Here is a 19,221-nt window from a genome sequence, read left to right on the forward strand (position 1 = left end):
GTGTCCAGCTGACCTCTGCATGTTTTTGGACTGTGGGCGTACCCAGAGAAAACCCCCACGGGCATGAAAACTCCACACAGAAAAGCCCTAGGTCAAACCCGGATTTCAGCCCGGTGATGTTCTTGCTGTGAGGCAACAGTGCCGTCCATTGTTCCAGCATGTGGCGAAACAAGCCATAATTTTGCATAATATTAAAACAAAATTACAGACAGAGGCTGGTTGGATGAGCAGAGATTGGAAAATGGATGTGTTAAATGTCAAGTCTGATGCACACTCTGTCCCAGGACACTTTAAAATGTGTCACGAGAAATGGACGGATTAAAGGGTTGGTTAACACTTTCTGCTCATGTTGTGCATCTGTAGAATTTTCATCATCTTTTTGTGAAGTTGCGAAACTGGTCAGTGAGGAAAACACATCACTACCACATCAACCACATCACTGCTGTTTTGACTTATCAGTAAATGTGTTGGAGGAAATTTTCGTTTCAAATGGAGAATCATTCATTAAAGCACAAACATGTAAAGCATATGTAGCATTATTAATTTAGATGCTGATGCAGAGTCAAGAACAATCATAAATGTATTCAAAAAGTAGGGACCAAGCACGATGACCTCTAAAGGTGTGAGGTCCTGTGCCGTCACACACTTTTGCATATCCATCTTCTTTTGTTGGACCAAAAAGATCTCCTCTGTGCTGCTCTCCTGATTGGTTCATCTGATGCTCTGATCACCTTTATTTCTTGAGCTCTCATAGTCCTCTTTGGCATTTTTTCCAAAATCTTCTTAAAATCCATCCATCCTGCTGGCTGGCTGAAGCCAGCTTATTTTTTTTTAAAGCCCTGCTCAGCTCGGTGACGCTTTGTTAGAGATGTGCAGTTCAACTTCAGTTTAGTGTTTGATGTTCAGGTGGCACAATGTGCAGAATTTATAACTAGAAGAAGGTGAAAAGTTTCCTTTACTCTCACTTTAAGATGCTCATAAGCAAGCGACGAAGCCAGACAGGGTCCAGTAACCACATGCATTTTGAAAATGAAATCCTCCTGAGAATAGACTTTAAAGTGAAGAAGGAGCCTTTGTGTGTCTTGTAGTTAAAACTTAAAAAAAAAAAAAAAAAAAAAAAAAGATTAGCATATTCATGGCTTCTAGACTTTCAAGGAGTGATAAAGTGGTAGATATGGTTTTAAAAATATGACATAAATCATTATCTGGGTAGGTTATTTTTTGTCTACAGTCAAGTCTGAAGGGAATCTGTAATAATGTATATGATCATGGTATCAATATTTTCAAGTGTATTTTCCCAAATAACCACTTTTATACTGGATTGAGTCAGTAGTCCTTACAACCAATACATTATTATTATTATTATCATTATTATTGATAATAATAATAATGATAATAACAATAACAATGATAACAACAACAATAATAATAATAATAGTAACAATGATGATGTGTAACGTCATGTGCAGGTTCTGATGGGCCGAATGGAGTCAGTATTTAACCAGGCCATCAGGAATACCATCTACGCTGCGCTGCAGGACTTTGCTCAGATGACTCTGAGAGAACCTCTGCGCCAGGCTGTTCGCAAGAAGAAGAATGTTCTCATTAGGTACTCGCATATGAAGATTATCTGATATACAATATGCAATCCTCTGGCTTTTGTGTTTTTGTTTCGGGGCCCTTAAAGCACAACCCTGCCTCCTTTTTTAGTGTTCTCCAGGCCATTCGAAAGACTGTCTGTGACTGGGAAGGGGCGAGGGAGCCTCCAAACGACCCCTGTCTGAGGGGAGAGAAGGATCCGAAAGGTGGATTTGATATCAAAGTGCCCCGCAGAGCTGTTGGTCCCTCCAGCACTCAGGTAAGTCAGTGACCTGTAATCATTGTAGTTTTCAGGTTTTTTTCAGGTGTTCTGGAGACAAGCAGGGAAATGCTCAGTTACAAGTTTACATTTCAGCACACAAGAGTTTTTGATCTAGTGCTGCCTCCATCATTCAGTTGAAATGTGTTATTTTGTGACTTGGTGTTTGAAATCCTTTTTGGATTATTCTATCCTACACAAGACCAGCTAAAAACTGGTTTTCTCTATGGGCATTAGTGCAGCAAAATGAGTGACACAGACTTCAGTCTCCTGTTGAAAATGGCCGTCTAATGGTCAGAAAAATTATATCCCTCAAGATAATGTAATGGCTTTTTAGGTTTGTTTTTCCTGGTGTCTCCTGACATGACATTCTTTTACAGTAAGAGGGGAAAAAAGGAAAGAAAATGAAAAAAACGCTTATTTTCTTCTTATTTACTACGTGCTTGTGCTGCTTATAAAAATTCAAGTAGATGTCCAGGATTAAATCTCATTTAGCAATTGAGGTAATTATTTACTCATTCAAGATTAGAAAATCTAAAATTAGAAAAATAATTAAAACAAAGGTGCAGGCTTTGGTGTTTGTTTTGTTACAACTTAATCATTTGTGCTTCAAAATGGAGTTTGGTGACTTTGCCTGCATCCTTGCATACACATTCAACTCATCCACTGGTAAACAAAGTGATTCAAAAAAGATTGTTCCCGTCCATAAAAGGCAAAAACTTCACTACTGCAAAAATTTGTGACATAGATCTGAATTACTCAAAATTTGCCATCTGGTAAAACTCACACAAATATGAGTTACTACAAGCAACTCTGGCTTAGGTGGATTTTATAGACGGGTTAGAGCAGGAGCAGACGTGAGAATAAATCAAACTTATACATGACTGACAAATCTTTCTCAACTATCTGCTCTAAATTATTCTCAGTTTTTTTTAGAAATAATGGTGATATTGGACCAATTATTTCCTTGAACCATCTCCGCACTGACTCACCAACCATCTTCAAAAGATAAAAACAGTGTTTTAAACCTGTACTGGTAAATGAGTAATGTCAATATTAGAGGTTTTTGAGTTTTCCTCTTTTTAACTCTGCAGCTGTACATGGTGCGCACCATGCTGGAGTCACTGATCGCAGATAAGAGTGGGTCTAAGAAGACTCTCCGCAGCAGTCTGGACGGACCCATCGTTGTGGCCATAGAGGACTTCCACAAACACTCCTTCTTCTTCACACACCTGCTCAACTTCAGCGGTGAGTTTACAAATCACAGTTCACCGCAAAGGGCTTTACAGTCTGTTCAGCAGGGGACACATCGAAAAACTCCTTGCACATGGATAAAAAATGGGAGAAACCTCAGGAAGAGCCAGGTGGACAGAAACATGTACAAAAACAACTTCAGCAGTTTATAAAAATATACAATTTACAAAGAATATAAGCATGTAAAATTTACAAAGAATATAAACATGCAAATCACGGAATTTAAAGTGTAGAAAACAGTGGAGAGTGTAACAGAAGCTAATAGAAGAGGGGCAGATGGTCAGAATAACAGTAAAATCAAACAACATTAATATTAATATCAACATTAATATTAATGAAGATGACATGAACGCAAGGCTGTGGGTGGTTCACAGTTATAGGTCCGTACTTGGGAAATGGAAACACAGTGGTGCAGGTTTCGCCAGACTGTGGTCACATCTGAAGAATTTGGCAACCCAAGATGCTGCCAAACAGATCGAAACCACCGACCACTGTGGCGGTCTGGAACCACAAATGAATCCAATAGAATTTAGAAGAGTGTAGAATATTATATAATCGTAATAGTCGATCAAAGATGGGAGGGGCCTCTGGGTATAAGATGAGAGGAGTCTAAAACTGCATGGCCTCCTTTCTGCTTGAGGACCTGAGAGAGAGAAAGAGACCTAACATATACCTTGTAAACAAAGCCCAGACATATCAATTAACTGGTAGTTTTACAGTCAGCAGGATAACCTAGACTACTAGTTGTAGTGATTGAAATGTAATTGAATCCCTTCTCCTGTCTCTTTTTCCTGCTGTCATCCAGAGGCCCTGCAGCAGTGCTGTGATCTCTCCCAGCTCTGGTTCAGAGAGTTCTTCCTGGAGCTGACCATGGGCCGCAGAATCCAGTTCCCCATTGAGATGTCCATGCCCTGGATCCTCACCGACCACATCCTTGAGACCAAGGAACCCTCCATGATGGAGTAAGATGAAAATCTTTCACTGTAAAATTCAGAGCTCATTTCTTCAGAAATCCTTACTGTCCTTTTGTCCTCCTGCAGATATGTGCTGTATCCTCTTGACTTGTATAATGACAGTGGATACTATGCACTCACCAAGTTCAAGAAGCAGTTCCTTTATGATGAAATTGAAGCTGAGGTAACTTGCATGCATTTTGTCCTTTAAGAAATAAAGTGTGTCATCTTTACGTCGTTAAAAAATAATGTGCTTCTTGTTTTTAGGTAAACCTCTGCTTTGATCAGTTTGTCTACAAGCTCGCAGATCAGATATTCGCCTACTACAAAGCGATGGCTGGGAGGTAGGCAAACCGTAACAAACTGTACTTTAATCTGTATGTAAACTGTATATAAATCATATAATCTGTGTTCCACAGTGTCCTCCTAGACAAGCGCTTCAGAGCAGAGTGTAAAAACTATGGCGTGATAATTCCTTACCCTCCATCAAACCGCTATGAGACGCTGCTCAAACAGAGACACGTACAGGTAATGGAGCAATGACACTTGTCAGTTAGCTTTTAGGCTGCCATTGATTGAATTATGAATGAATGGAAGAATGAATGGTTGAATATATCCAGATCGATCAAAAGAAAAGCATTAGAAAACGTATAAATAAAGGTAAGATTCATTAATAACATAGAGAAATATTTAGCATTTGCAACAGCACAGCAGTATGAAGAGACCCTTTCTTCACATTATGCCTTTGAAATTGAATGCTAAACAAAGATTTTGAAGCTTTCCGACATTGTTACCATGTATATACAGTATACTACTACAGTATACTACTCCTTTTATATAAACTACTACCTGCTTTACACTGTGGTAATATCACCTCTCTTGTGTTTATGTGCATATGCATGGGTCAGAGTTTCCATGAAGGATGGCATATTCAAGTTTGCTTTTTATAAAAAATACCAAACTTAGTTGCATTGAATGTGGCGTATGCCTTCTTTTGTGCATATGTAAGTTTAATAAATGAGACCCCAGCTCTTTAAATTTGGGTGTTTTTAGTAAAATGAAGAGTGTGTTAGTTTTTCTCTGAATTGCTCTTTTTTTTCCAAGGATAAACACTGGCGTTGAGCAGCACAAGGTGCATAACCATGCAAATCTATGAGTTTGAATAGGACTATGAATAATTGTGCTCTTAGTATTTACCATATTGTGTTTTTCTCAAACATTTCCTCCTGTATCTTGCAGCTGCTCGGTCGCTCCATCGACCTAAACCGCCTGATCACTCAGAGGATTTCTGCAGCGATGTACAAGTCTCTGGACCATGCAATCAGCCGCTTTGAAAGCGAGGACCTCACCTCCATTGTGGTAAGATCACTCAGGGATGTAAACAACAAAAAAAACCCCTCAGTTTTCCGTGTCAAAGCGGCACCATTCCCACTTTGTGTTCAAATCAACTTCCTCATAATGCTCCTGCATGTCTCCTGGTCAGGAGTTGGAATGGCTGCTGGAGATCAACAGACTAACCCACAGGCTCCTGTGCAAGCACATGACTCTGGACAGCTTTGACGCCATGTTTCGCGAGGCCAACCACAACGTCTCCGCTCCCTATGGACGAATCACGCTCCACGTCTTCTGGGAGCTGAACTTTGATTTCCTCCCGAATTACTGTTACAATGGGTCCACAAATCGGTTAGTTTAATGACCTGTGTATTTATATGGAGATACTTTTTTCTTTAAACCCTGTTTCTTCTTCTTCTTCTTCTTTGGGTTTTTTAACACTTTCTTTCTCTCTTTTCAGCTTTGTACGTACAGCCATTCCCTTCACCCAAGAGCCACAAAGAGACAAGCCAGCCAACGTGCAGCCTTACTACCTGTACGGGTCTAAGGTATGTTGCCACCAGTGATTCATACATTACATTTACATTAACTCACATGACGGGGTGAAAAGCGGTTGGCAACTGAATAACATGACCAAAGTACAGTCAAAGACTGAAGACTTAGACCAGGACAGAGGGCGGTTCAAGACAAAGTGGAAAATGTGACAACGAGTTGATCTGTAGACATAAAATGAATCAAAATGAATCCTGCTTTCACACTTCATTGTCCCCTCTAGTTAATTACTCATGTAGTGTGAACGCACACAGACTTGACGAGCTCAGATTATAACACAAGACGTCCTGCAGTGTGAAATACACAACGATCCACAAATCTGAAAGTCATGTGGTGTGAACTCAGTTTCAGGGCATCAGGGGTGTTAAGCCTCATTTATACATGATGTGAAAAATGAGCCAAGGAAATAGGTGGATTTGATGAAGCTGTTGATATAATTTAGAACACAAGAAACAGAGGTAGTCAGAGTGTGAGTTGAACCAGGCATGAAAGCAGCAGGGACAATATTCACGTTGCAAAACAAAATATGCCTGCAACACAAGAAAATTCCTCAGGTGCACGAAAGGTTTTAGCTTTGCTTTTTTTTCCTGTTCATTTCTGTTGATTCACACATTTTTAAAGATGTAGAGCTTCTCAGAGATAGAGAAGCAGCTCAGTAGGAGAATGACTTGAGAAAAAGCTTGTACAGTAACTCGCGTTGTGGGGTTTCAAGATTTGTGATTTGTCCACTACCATGTCAGTTTTTGACAATACTGGCTGTCAATCGCTCATATATGTCATCCTTTCTTCCTCTAAATGGCAATATACTGTTACATTACATTACATTACATTACATGTCATTTAGCAGACGCTTTTATCCAAAGCGACTTACAATAAGTGCATTTAAACATTTGGGTACAAATAAGAGCTAGAAGTAAGTAAGAGCTTCAAGTAAATCAAACTATGAAGTGCTAGTCATAAGTGCGATATATATATATATATATATATATATATATATATATATATATATATATATTTTTTATTTTATTTTATTTTTTTTTTTTGTCGTTGTCATTATCGTCTTAGTCGAGGTAGAGTCGGAAGAAATGTGTTTTTAGTCGGCGGCGGAAGATGTGGAGGCTTTCCGCTGTCCGGATGTCGATGGGGAGCTCGTTCCACCATTTGGGAGCGAGGACAGTGAACAGTCTCGAGTTCTGTAAGTGCCTCTGCGATCCTCTCAGTGAGGGGGCAGCGAGCCGGTTTGTTGATGCAGAGCGAAGTGGGCGGGCTGGGGTGTAGGTTTTGATCATGTCCTGGATGTAGGCTGGACCGGATCCGTTTGTAGCATGGAACGCAAGCACTAGAGTCTTGAAGCGGATGCGAGCAGCTACAGGAAGCCAGTGAAGGGAGCGGAGGAGAGGTGTAGTGTGGGAGAATTTTGGTAAGTTGAAGACCAGTCGAGCTGCTGCATTCTGGATGAGTTGCAGGGGTCGTATGGCACACGCAGGGAGACCAGCCAGGAGGGAGTTGCAGTAATCCAAGCGTGAGATGACAAGAGCCTGGACCAGAACCTGTGCCGCCTTCTGGGTTAGAAGAGGCCGTATCCTTCTGATGTTGTACAACATGTATCTGCAAGATCGAGCTGTTGCAGCAATGTTGGCAGTGAGGGAGAGATGGTCATCAAGTGTCACACCCAGGTTCCTTGCGGTATGAGACGGAGCTACCACAGAGTTGTCGAGGGTGATGGTTAGGTCTGTGGTGGGAGAGCCCTTTCCTGGGAGAAAAAGAAACTCCGTCTTGTTGAGATTGAGTTTCAGGTGATGGTCAGACATCCACTGAGAGATGTCGGTCAGACAAGCGGAGATCCGTTCTGCTACATTTGTGTCGGAGCTGGGAAAAGAGAGGATGAGTTGGGTGTCGTCGGCGTAGCTGTGATAGGAAAAACCATGAGAGAGAATAACAGAACCAAGAGAGTTGGTGTATAGAGAGAAGAGGAGAGGGCCCAAGACAGAACCCTGAGGGACCCCAGTAGCTAGAGGACAGGGTTCCGACACAGATCCTCTCCAGGTTACTCTGTATGTTCGGTTTTGAAGATAGGACGAGAGTAGGGTAAGTGCAGATCCTGAGACACCTAGTTCTTGAAGGGAGGAAATAAGGATCTGGTGGTTAACTGTGTCAAACGCTGCAGAAAGGTCCAAGAGGATGAGCACAGAGGAGAGAGAGGCAGCCCTGGCAGTGTGGAGTTGCTCAGTGACAGCAAGGAGTGCAGTTTCGGTCGAGTGACCTGCTTTAAAACCAGACTGAAGAGGATCAAGAAGGATGTTCCGGTGAAGGTAGGAGGAGAGTTGATTAAAGATAGCACGCTCCAGAGTTTTGGAGAGAAAAGGAAGAAGAGAGACAGGTCTGTAGTTATTTACTTCAGACGGGTCAAGGGTGGGTTTTTTAAGGAGGGGGGTCACTCTGGCCTCTTTAAGAGAGTCCGGAAAGCAACCAGATGATAGAGATGTGTTAATGAGGTGGGTGAGGAAAGGCAGGAGATCAGAAGCAATTGACTGAAGAAGGTGAGAGGGGATAGGGTCAAGGGGGCAGGAGGTGGGGCGGGCAGAGGTTATTAGGGAAAGAACTTGATCCTGAGATAGAGGGGTGAAAGAGGATAGAGAAGGAGCTGAATTTGTGGTTGGTAGAGAGGTGATATCAGGAGGTGGGGTTGAGAAAGAAGAGCGAATGTCATCTACTTTCTTTGTGAAGTAGTTGACAAAGTGAATTGGTAGAAGGGAGGAGGGAGGAGGGGGGGTGGGGGGGATCAAGGAGGTTAGAGAAGATCGAGAAAAGTTTTTTGGGGTTAGAGAAAGAGGATTGAATTTTAGTCTGATAGAAAGATTGTTTGGCTGCAGAGATAGAGGCAGTGAGGGTGGAGAGAAGAGAGTGATAGGAAAGCAGGTCGTCAGGGAGTTTTGATTTCCTCCATTTCCTTTCTGCTGCCCGTATCGTGGCTCTCTCAGTACGCACTGAGTCCGACAACCACGGGGCTGGGGAGGACTTACGAACCCGCCGTGAAGTAAGAGGACAGAGAGAGTCAAGAGAGGAGGACAGAGTACAGAGGAATGTGTCTGTGGCAGAGTTGGGGTGCATGAGGGAGAAGGAGTCAGCTGAAGGAAGTGCTGATAGAACAGTTGAGGAGAGAGAGGAGGGAGAGAGAGAGCGAATGTTGCGACGGACAAGTGCAGTATCTGATGAGATGAGATCATCAGATTGGGAGAGTGGGAGAGAGTAGGAAATGAAGAAATGATCAGAGACATGAAGTGGAGTTACCGTGAGGTCGGAGGTGGAGCAGTTTCTGGTGAAGATGAGGTCAAGGTGGTTGCCAGCTTTGTGAGTTGGTGGAGAAGGAGCAAGTGAGAGAGAAAGAGACGAAAGTAGAATTAGTAGATCGGATGACTTCTCTGACTGGATGTTGAAGTCACCAAGAAGAACAAGTGGTGGGCCATTTTCTGGGACGTTTGAGAGGAGGACATCTAGTTCCTCCAAGAAGTGTCCCAATGGGCCTGGTGGACGGTAGATGACAATAATGATTAGTTTGACTGGGTGAGTTACAGTTACAGCATGAAATTCAAACGACTGTGAAGAGAAGTGTGGCAGTGGGTAAAGAGTGAAAGTCCAGTTGGGGTTGATGAGCAGACCTGTCCCACCACCTCTTCCAGTGGATCTGGGTGTGTGGGAGAAGGAGTGGGTGGAGGAGAGAGCTGCAGGGGTGGCTGTGTTGGAGGGTGTTATCCAAGTCTCAGTGAGAGCAAGGAAGTCCAGGCATTGCTCAGTAGCAAAGCCGGAAATGAACTCAGTCTTGCGGGTAGCTGACTGGCAGTTCCACAGGCCCCCTGCGACAAGGTGTTGGATGTGTGTGGAGCGGGTGGGATAGATAAGTGAGGACAGGTTAGGGTGATGCTGTGAGTAATTGTGAGGTTTGTAGTATCTATGAGAAGAGACATGAACAGGAATGGGAAAAAGGCACATATGTGAAAGGTCGAAAACACTTGCAGACAGGTACTTAGCCTCGTTAGCCTCCTTGTTAGACTCCGGTTTAGACTCCTTTGTCTGTTCCTTTCAAATTCGACATCATGTGCCATTGAAGATGTTAATCTAGCAATTGAGACATGAACTTCTCAGGAAAAGTTGGTTCATTTTCAGTGGCAAATAGTCTTGACAGTTCACCTCTCATGTAAGAGGCTTCTCACCCTAACTCAGAACTAAAGAGGCCTCTTGGTTGAGAGGTGAAACATCTACAAGAAATCTACTAGTCCAGTTGCTACAGAAGTTCTTTCAAAAGAGTTCTTTTTACAACCAGAGGAGTCGCCCCCTGGTGGCTAACTGCTACTTCCATCCTGCTTCCTGTGCTACACTTAAACTGACATATGACGTGTGTCATACAACAACACCTCTGTTCTCACCACTATAGCTGAACACTGTTTCTCTGTGTCTTCCTCTCTCCGCAGCCTCTGAACATTGCCTACTCCCACATATACAGCTCCTACAGAAACTTTGTCGGCCCGCCTCACTTCAAGACCATCTGCCGTCTCCTTGGTTACCAAGGCATTGCTGTCGTGATGGAAGAGCTCCTTAAGATTGTCAAGAGCCTGGTATTAATCTTCATATCCTAGGAAAACATGTCTCCCTCCCTCTCAGTGTACTGAATGCTCATTGTCATTCTAACTACACTTTCTTTCTCATATCTTCTTCGCTCTATCTCTCCCCCCTCTTCGCTTTACAGTTACAGGGAACCATCCTGCAGTATGTGAAAACTCTGATAGAAGTCATGCCCAAGATCTGTCGCCTGCCGCGTCATGAGTATGGCTCCCCAGGTGAGATTCTTGTCGCTGCTGTGACACTGCATTTAGTGCGTGTTGGTGTTATAGTATCTACAGTGTTTACAACACAGGTTTTCATCCCGTTACATTGGGACACAAGTGTTTTGAGTGTTTATTCGGTTGTACTTATCATTGCCTCCATAAATCTTTTGTTCATATCCACATTACCTGGTGATGTAACTCATTCAGAGAACAACCGTGGCAGTTCACATTGCTGCTTAATACCAGCAGCGTTCTACCATTGTTTCCCTTTTAGGTGAGTGTATTAAAGGAGGTTTTCAGAAGAAGTCACTTGTTTAAATTGTAGAAAATTACAAACTATTCAGTGCAGTTGATTTGACTGTGTCCATGACATGTAAGAGCCTTTATCTCTATACCTGAGCTTCACTATAACTTCATCATTCTACCTTATTTTTAATAACCAGCGTGTTGGTGAGTCTCATCCATCTATGTTTGTCGAGCTGTCTTCCAAACACTTTGGTCTACATCTCCCTTTGTGCACGGCAGAGACTGACAATTTAATGTTCTAATACAACATGAACAAATGGCCAGAATTAGGAGTTGATTTGCAATTATATTATATTGTCCAGCTATTTTGTTTTTGTTAGTCTAGTCCACATTCCCATTTTACAATGAGCCTCCTCCTCCTCACCTTAGTTCTAGTTTGGCATTTGCACATTATTACAATTAGATTCAGTTGTAGTTAAGAGAATAAATAAAATATTTGCAGCAGAAGAAAATTCTTCCCACATATTTCCCACTAAAATACACAAAGAGGTATAAATAGTGAGGAGAAGTGTAACTGAGCCAGCTATAGTGAAGAACATGGCACCTCTGCTTTTAAATAGGTTTTCAAATTGTAATCAAAGTAAAACAAATAGCATTTAGTGACACAGAAATGAAATATAAATCTAATGTCAGGCTTAAAAGATGTCCCTTTCATCTCCTCAGGTTCTTTCTCAGTGTATTCCCTGACCTGTCTTGGTGCATTTTGACCCAATCTGTGTGTGCAGATTAGAGGCCTGAAGAGGGTTTAGCAATCTGTAGATTACTGACATTCTGTAGTCTGAGTTCTCTGCCGGGCTTACTGTGTGTGATCTTACAGTCCAGCAGTTAATGATCCTCCTGTCGTCTGTGGTGAGAGCCTGGCGTTTGGACCGAATGTGGCTCGTCTGTTAAACTGTAGCGTACCGTAAAAATGTGTGTTTTTTAAAATAATCATATCTTAACTCTATATGTTTTTATTTAAAAGTGCGTATTTAGCTGTCCATAAAATGTCAGAAAACCCGGAAAACGTTGATCAGTGTTTGTCAAACCTGGAAATGACGTTCTCAAATGTCTTGTTTTGTCCACAAACCAAAACTATTGAGTTTTAATGATTTCTTTGTTATATGGATCAAAGAAACGAAGACACTATTCACATTTAAGAAGCTAAAACAATCAGAAATCTTGTTTTAATCATTAAAAAAAGCTTCGAACTGATTAATCGATTATCTAAATAGTTGCCGATTAATTTAGTAATGAATTAGTAAGCGATTCATCGAGTAATTGTTTCAGCTCTAGCCGTGACATTCTTAAGTGTGGCTGCAGTTTCATATATCACGACTGTATTTGTTTGTTTCGTACATTCTAGGTATCTTGGAGTTCTTTCACCATCAGCTCAAGGACATCATTGAATATGCTGAGCTGAAGACGGACGTCTTCCAGAGCTTAAGGGAAGTGGGAAACGCAATCCTCTTCTGCCTGCTCATCGAACAAGCTCTGGTAAGACGTTTTCCTTTGCAACTTGTCCCTTTGTCATTATTATGAGACTCCTGTTCCTGTTTAATTCTGCTCCCTGATCAGTGAGCGGGGCCTCTAATGTGTAGCTGAGTGTCATGTTTTTATGTGGGTGAGCAACAACCTGGGTGGCCTGAAGGTGTCTGTTTAATTTATAGTGTTGATCACGTCTCTAAATGAAATGTCTGGGACATGAACTGTCAGGCCCCCAGTCCGACTGCCCCCAAGTGTCTTTGATCTTTGATGTCTTTTTCTGAAATACAACTCTATCTTTCATTTCACGCTGGCAACTACCTCAGGTGGTAAGGATTTAGGCCTTGTCTTTAGTATCAGAATGACATTTTCTTTATCTCTTGTTGGTCTAGGCTGCTGTGTTTCTGTTTTGTTTTTTTATTCTGTTTCTCAGCATGTTAGTCTGACATACACAGTTTCACCTCTGATCAACCATGGAAGCATAAGGACTGGGATTAAAGAGATTCTGCACACAATAAAAGAATAGACTTTTACACAAATACAGATTAAAGGCAAAGGATTGAAGAGATTCCGCAAAACAAAAAAATAATACACTTTTACACAAATACAGATTAAAGGCAAAGGATTGAGTTGACAAACACAACTTTTGGCTGCTGCATTACAACATCTTCCTTGTCCTTGTCTTCCATGAAAGAAGTGATGACACATTTTTTGGTTGGGTGTTGGTTCAGTCTTTGTGCATGACTCTTTTCTGATTCTGGGCTCTTGTAATGCTGTCTGTCTGCACTGAACTCTGTGTAGTGTGTTTGTGTGTGTGTGCATGTGTTTGCTTGTGTGTTACTTTAATCATTGCATGGCTCTCCCTTCTCATTCATCACCCTTTAGCCGAGCTTTCAAGATGCTGCATCTCAGCCTCTTAGTTTGATTTGTAGCTTGTTTGTCTCGACTAACAATCGCCACGGCGGCCATCAACCTAAGTCAGCTGGACATGTGTGAGTTATCTCACTCTCTCCCTCAACCTCACACAACTAAAATCCACTCTAGCCATTCATCTGGAGGGATGAGAGATTAATAAGAGGGTTGTAAACTTGACCTTTTGTTGCTAAACCAGATTAAATGGGGTGTTGTACTTGGAGGCTGATAAATTATAACCCTGCTAATGTTGGCCTATCATCATCATGGCTTGATTAACCTCATCTCCATGACACACTTAAAAACATTGACTCATTTATCTCTCTCTGCAAAAGATGGAGACAAATTAAGCAACATAGTCCTACAGTACTTTATTTTAAAGGTTCAGTGTGTAAAATTGTATGATCAAATAGTTATAATAATAACATTTTCAATTAATAAAAGTACAATTACCTGATTGTATGAACTGTTGTTTTTATTGTTATTACTATTATGCCAGAATGAGCTTTTTATATTTATATTTTGGACCACCATGTTTCTACTGTAGCCCACAATGGACAAACTACACATGTTTTGAGTTTTGATGCCAACTGAGGGCTACATAGGTTCAACAACACACCTGAAGGAGAAGTTAAGTGAGGTTAAATGATATTTAACAGTAACATGAAACTTTAACAATAAATGATGCATTTTATACACTGTGCCTTAAAGTCTTAAAATAATTTTAGAGGATATCGTTAAAGCTTTAGGTCTACAAAAATCTGCATCACTTCCTGGTTACTGCATGCTTGGTAACTGCGTCCACAAAACACCTGGGCCAATGTCCTTGAGGAGAATAATCTGTGTTTTATGTTCAATCTTAGTCACAGGAGGAAGTGTGCGATTTGCTACACGCTGCGCCTTTCCAGAACATCCTGCCTCGAGTCTACATCAAAGGTACATAATCACATTACTCACACACAGTGCCTATTGGTTTCGGTGTCATATTTCTGCAATATGTAAATGTCCACACTGTGTGTGTGTGTCACAGAGGGCGAGCGTCTGGAGGTGAGGATGAAAAGGCTGGAGGCCAAGTACGCCCCTCTCCACCTTGTGCCTCTCATTGAGAGGTTGGGAACCCCGCAAGTAAGTTAAATGTAGTACTGTCTTTGGGGAGAGCTGCCAGACGTCAAAGCAGACAGATGATGAAAACATTCAGATCCACTAAATCATGTATTTTCACACCTCCACGCCTGGTGACAATCCAGTGCCCAGAGGCATTACTTTTCTGGGTCTTTTGCTTGTACATATGTACAGTACATCTGTTCCATTCTTGGAAATATGATATGTCAAGAATGCCTTTGATGGAATCGTTTAAATGTTGGTACAAATGTTAATCTGGACTCAAAGATTAAGGTTGCCGTGACTTAAAAAAAAACACTTTTCTGCTTTGCATAATGCATTATCTTCAGAACGCCTCAAGAGAAACCGTTCAAATGTGGCACTTATATTGAGATGAACTGATGTGTCTCACAAAACAATGTTCTAGTTCAAGTCAGGAAGGTAAATGAGTCTGAGACAGAAATTACTACTGGTGGGAATCGCCAGAGACGCCATGATGCGATGTTAAGTCACAATACGATATCATGATATTGCAAAAATACTGGGACACACAACAGCTCTGAGTGGGCACTTGGCATCATCTAGTGGACTAAAATGTCAGTTTGTAAAATAAGTTAAAAAATCATATACCACGCCCCCAATATTTGGTGTCTCAAAAACACTGTGGATGTTTCTTTCTTTTTTTTCAACCAGCAAATTGCCATTGCCCGCGAGGGAGACCTGCTGACCAAAGAACGCCTGTGCTGTGGCCTTTCCATGTTCGAGGTCATCCTGACGCGCATTCGCAGTTTCCTGCAGGACGGTGTGTGGCGTGGGCCACCGCCCACCAACGGCGTGATGCATGTTGATGAGTGTATGGAGTTCCACCGCCTGTGGAGTGCCATGCAGTTTGTCTACTGCATCCCTGTGGGCACACACGAGTTCACAGCAGAGTGAGTTGCACAGTTGTCTGCGCCCAAACATTAACATGTAGTATAGATAATAGAAGTTGTAAGAATATAAAGTATAATTTGTAATAACAATATAACAACATTGTAAAAATTAGCATGTCATAAATACGATGCGATAAGTACAACTTGAGATTGTGGTGCTTCTACCACTTCTCACATGACTTGAGACTTGCTCCTTTCTCTGTTACCATAGCAACTACAAACATACTACAGGGCTGTTGTAGTTATTGCAAGACTGTGGCTATGCTGTCTTGTCTCACTGCAAAGTAACAAAATGTTCTCTAAATGGAGGTGATGGCATCTGCTTGTACAGTGGGTCAGTGGATCACAGTAAATAGCCGTTTTTGTTTTATGCATCAGCTCAGAGATACAGGTTTGTTTGCTGAGGAGCTGCTAAATTTTGGTTGTCAGATTTTTCTCTGCCCCATTATTCTTTTATGATTGAATTGTATTCAGCTCAGTCAGTTTGTTGCATATTTTCTCACTTTACGAAAAGATGAGTTTAAAGAAACATGTGTTGTATGACTTTTTTCTCGTCAGCTGATCACTCACATAACATAGTCTGTATATAAAAATGGACGTAGTCTTCAGGTAGCAAAACAAACTTTCATTTTGAATCCTAAAGCCATGTCAGGTTTTTGACCCTGACATCACCTGCAAGCAAGCACCTATTGGACAATAACAGCTGTCCATCACACTGGTGTCTACTCATCTGTGCCATGCTTTTTCCTCCAAATCAGAACAGAATTTACAAAATCATGATGGTATAATAAGACATCATGCTCAATTTAAAAACTAGTGATTGAGACAACTAACTCCTCCGGGAAATGTTTACTGACTCCTTTTTACCATAGTGTTCAACAAGCACAGTGGCCCGCGGTGTTTTTTTATTTAGCACGTGTGTGTATTAATGATCATTTACACTGCACATGCCTGTAATTGGAGGAAAACATGACCATGCAACAGCAAGTCACAAATAAAGATGTCATAATGCATCACATCTTCTGGTATAACTGCAATTAGGTATTTAAGGGAATCATGCACATAATTGTATTTTATTTTATAGAATAAGTTGGAGAGTTGTATGTCACTTACATGGAAATGTAACGACTGTGTTGAATGTGCTTTGCCCTCCAGGCAGTGCTTTGGCGACGGGCTGAACTGGGCCGGCTGTGCCATCATCGTGCTGTTGGGACAGCAGCGTCGTTTTGACCTCTTTGACTTCTGCTACCACCTGCTCAAGGTCCAAAGACAGGACGGCAAGGATGAGATCATCAAAAATGTGGTCTGTATAGCATTACATTTACATTGACCCACACACAAACATACTGTTTGATATTCGACTTAATTTTCTTGCTTTGTGAGTGAAAAAAAAAAACAAAAAACAAAAACATCTGTTGTCCTTCACAGCCCCTGAAGAAGATGGCAGACCGCATTAGGAAGTACCAGATCCTCAACAATGAGATCTTCGCGATCCTCAACAAGTACATGAAGGCAGTGGAGACAGACAGTTCCACTGTGGAGCATGTTCGCTGTTTCCAGCCTCCTATACATCAATCCCTGGCTACAACCTGTTGAAAAAGACCCTTCACACCTAGTACACACACACACACACACACACACACTCATAGCTGTGATACTAATTTCTTCTTGCTGGTTTTGTAGAAGTGAAGATGACTGTGATGGCCCCCATGGGCTGTAAGAATCCAACGACAAATCCTCTCTAACTGCTCTTCTGTCTAAACTGTGATTGTCCTTGGATTCTTAAAACCCATAGGAACGGTCCAGACCAGAGGTGGAAGTGAATATTCACACCTTTTCTTTTTATTTCACTCTCTGTGTGGCTCTCAAGATTCATGCATGCCTTCTGTTATCCGCTCCGCTGCACACCTGTGGATTGGGCCAGTGACACAAATGATTAAACATGATGTGTATCCCACAATCTAAAGCCCTCATTGACTCCATGTGTTAAACAAACAGTCATTCGGAGTCAAAAGCACTGACATTTCACTGAGGAGCTTAGAGAAAAGTTTAAATCTAACATTGTTTGAATAAATTGCTAAATGATGAGACTGATTAACTTATTTTGTAAGTTATATAAAGTTATTTTAAGTGCAACATGGTGCTCTCATGTGCTGATACAGCTACTAACATTACTAGCACAGGTTCAAGTACACCTGCTATCGTTATTATGTGAGTCCTCGATATGACCTGGCCATTCTTCAGACTCATTTGTACAATAACCTGATCTGACTGGGTTCATGATGCATAAATGAAAATGCTTTGTAAGAAATTAATTCACAAAGCTGTTTTATTTTATTTGCTTTTAATCATGTCACCCCTCAGTCTGGTTTTCTTGCTTCTTTTCCTGCCACATTTTTATTTGGTACCAGTTCCACTGTAAATTTCACTGTTGAGCAAAGTGAAGTGTTGAGTGTTGTAATTGTTCTTGTTTTTATTAATTATTAATATTTTTTATTTACACATCCTTGGTATGCTTGCCTCTCTACTATTGACTGGAAACCTCATCCTCTGTTTTGTTTCTTTTTCTGTTTGTCTGTTGGAAAGATTTTTATATTCTGTACATGAATACAGTGATATTATTTACAATTTGGAAATTACATCTTTATCTCGATAAATGCGTTTGCTTTTTTCAAGGGTAAAAAAAAAGACAAAACAGAACAAACAAGACTAGAAGAAATACCTCTAGGCTGTATAAAGACAGTGCTGTACTAGATTAACCTGTTTTGAGTGTGAATGGGTGATTCTGTGAAACAAACTGCACATGAAAGAACAAAAAAAATCACAACTAAAATGTCTATTATAATTAAAGGGCAGTTTCCTACTTATAGTCAGTATTTACTGTTAATGGATTTTTGTTTTAGATTTAGCAAAGTTATTACAATATGCAAAAAAAGTTCCCTATTTTTATTCATTAGAAGGAAAACGAATGAATTATGAATAAGTCACATTCACCTAAACCCCTGTGATCTTTTTCTGCTTCGGTTTAAATGAAGACGTTTTCTTCTTTTTTCTTTTTTTAAAAAAACACCACTGTTTTTATTATATTTATTCAACTCTTGACTTCTTGTTGATTTAAAGGTTAATCTAGTAAAAACGAAGGTACAATGTATCAATCTTGAAACCTTAGCATGGCAAGTGTAATTTATTGTCATCAATGGCTCCATTTGTGACATGAGGCTTTGTTTATTATATTGTTGTACAAGTGACCATGTTTTCAAGTCCAAAAAAAACAAACAAAAAAACAAAACAGAAAAGAGTATAACATGTACAACAATGGTCCTGCAAAGGATTTGGAATTATGTTGTATTTCCAAGAAATAAAAAAATGTTTAACTGAAACAATGTATTTACAATATTGGTTTTCAGTGGGTTCTACCTTTGAGTGCAGTATTAAAGTTGTAAACAGACTTGTCTCTTCAGGTTTTTCTCAGCCTTTCCTCTCGTAGATCATTTAATTAGATGGTCTGCAGTAATATTTCCCTTCTTCAAGGAGATTATGTTGTTGGAGTTTGTCTGTTTGTGAGCAGCAAACTGCAAGGTGAGACTAGAGACATTAAAATACAACACAGAGACACAAATAAAAGAAATGCAAATTGACAAATACCAAAAGCATAAAATAAAAAATCAGAAAAATTAATTAAAATACAAGAGCTTACATTTTGTGAGGAGGGCTTTCACTGGCTTTTAAGTTTA

The 19,221-nt window shown here is 40.7% G+C and overlaps 1 protein-coding gene across 3 annotated transcripts in view; it reads left to right on the plus strand.

Moving 5' to 3' along the window:
• cyfip2 (cytoplasmic FMR1 interacting protein 2) overlaps window positions 1-18,935 on the plus strand; it is a 33,914-nt gene extending 14,979 nt beyond the window's left edge. The window contains exons 13-30 of one of the 3 annotated variants that reach the window (XM_058649580.1): window positions 1,470-1,609; window positions 1,711-1,858; window positions 2,953-3,106; window positions 3,918-4,074; window positions 4,153-4,249; window positions 4,333-4,409; window positions 4,485-4,593; window positions 5,305-5,424; window positions 5,549-5,748; window positions 5,858-5,945; window positions 10,419-10,562; window positions 10,694-10,784; window positions 12,424-12,554; window positions 14,318-14,390; window positions 14,485-14,579; window positions 15,249-15,487; window positions 16,643-16,790; window positions 16,916-18,935. In XM_058649580.1, the coding sequence (XP_058505563.1) occupies window positions 1,470-1,609; window positions 1,711-1,858; window positions 2,953-3,106; window positions 3,918-4,074; window positions 4,153-4,249; window positions 4,333-4,409; window positions 4,485-4,593; window positions 5,305-5,424; window positions 5,549-5,748; window positions 5,858-5,945; window positions 10,419-10,562; window positions 10,694-10,784; window positions 12,424-12,554; window positions 14,318-14,390; window positions 14,485-14,579; window positions 15,249-15,487; window positions 16,643-16,790; window positions 16,916-17,083 (2,379 nt within the window). In that variant the 3' untranslated portion in view covers window positions 17,084-18,935. Of the gene's footprint in view, window positions 1-1,469; window positions 1,610-1,710; window positions 1,859-2,952; window positions 3,107-3,917; window positions 4,075-4,152; window positions 4,250-4,332; window positions 4,410-4,484; window positions 4,594-5,304; window positions 5,425-5,548; window positions 5,749-5,857; window positions 5,946-10,418; window positions 10,563-10,693; window positions 10,785-12,423; window positions 12,557-12,868; window positions 13,257-14,316; window positions 14,391-14,484; window positions 14,580-15,248; window positions 15,488-16,642; window positions 16,791-16,915 lie in introns of those variants that run through there. The other 2 variants (XM_058649582.1, XM_058649583.1) reach the window with 2 other exon arrangements.
• Window positions 18,936-19,221: the final 286 nt, after the last annotated feature.

The sequence above is a fragment of the Solea solea genome, chromosome 14 (genome assembly GCF_958295425.1).
Source record: "Solea solea chromosome 14, fSolSol10.1, whole genome shotgun sequence".
Lineage (NCBI taxonomy): Eukaryota > Metazoa > Chordata > Actinopteri > Pleuronectiformes > Soleidae > Solea > Solea solea.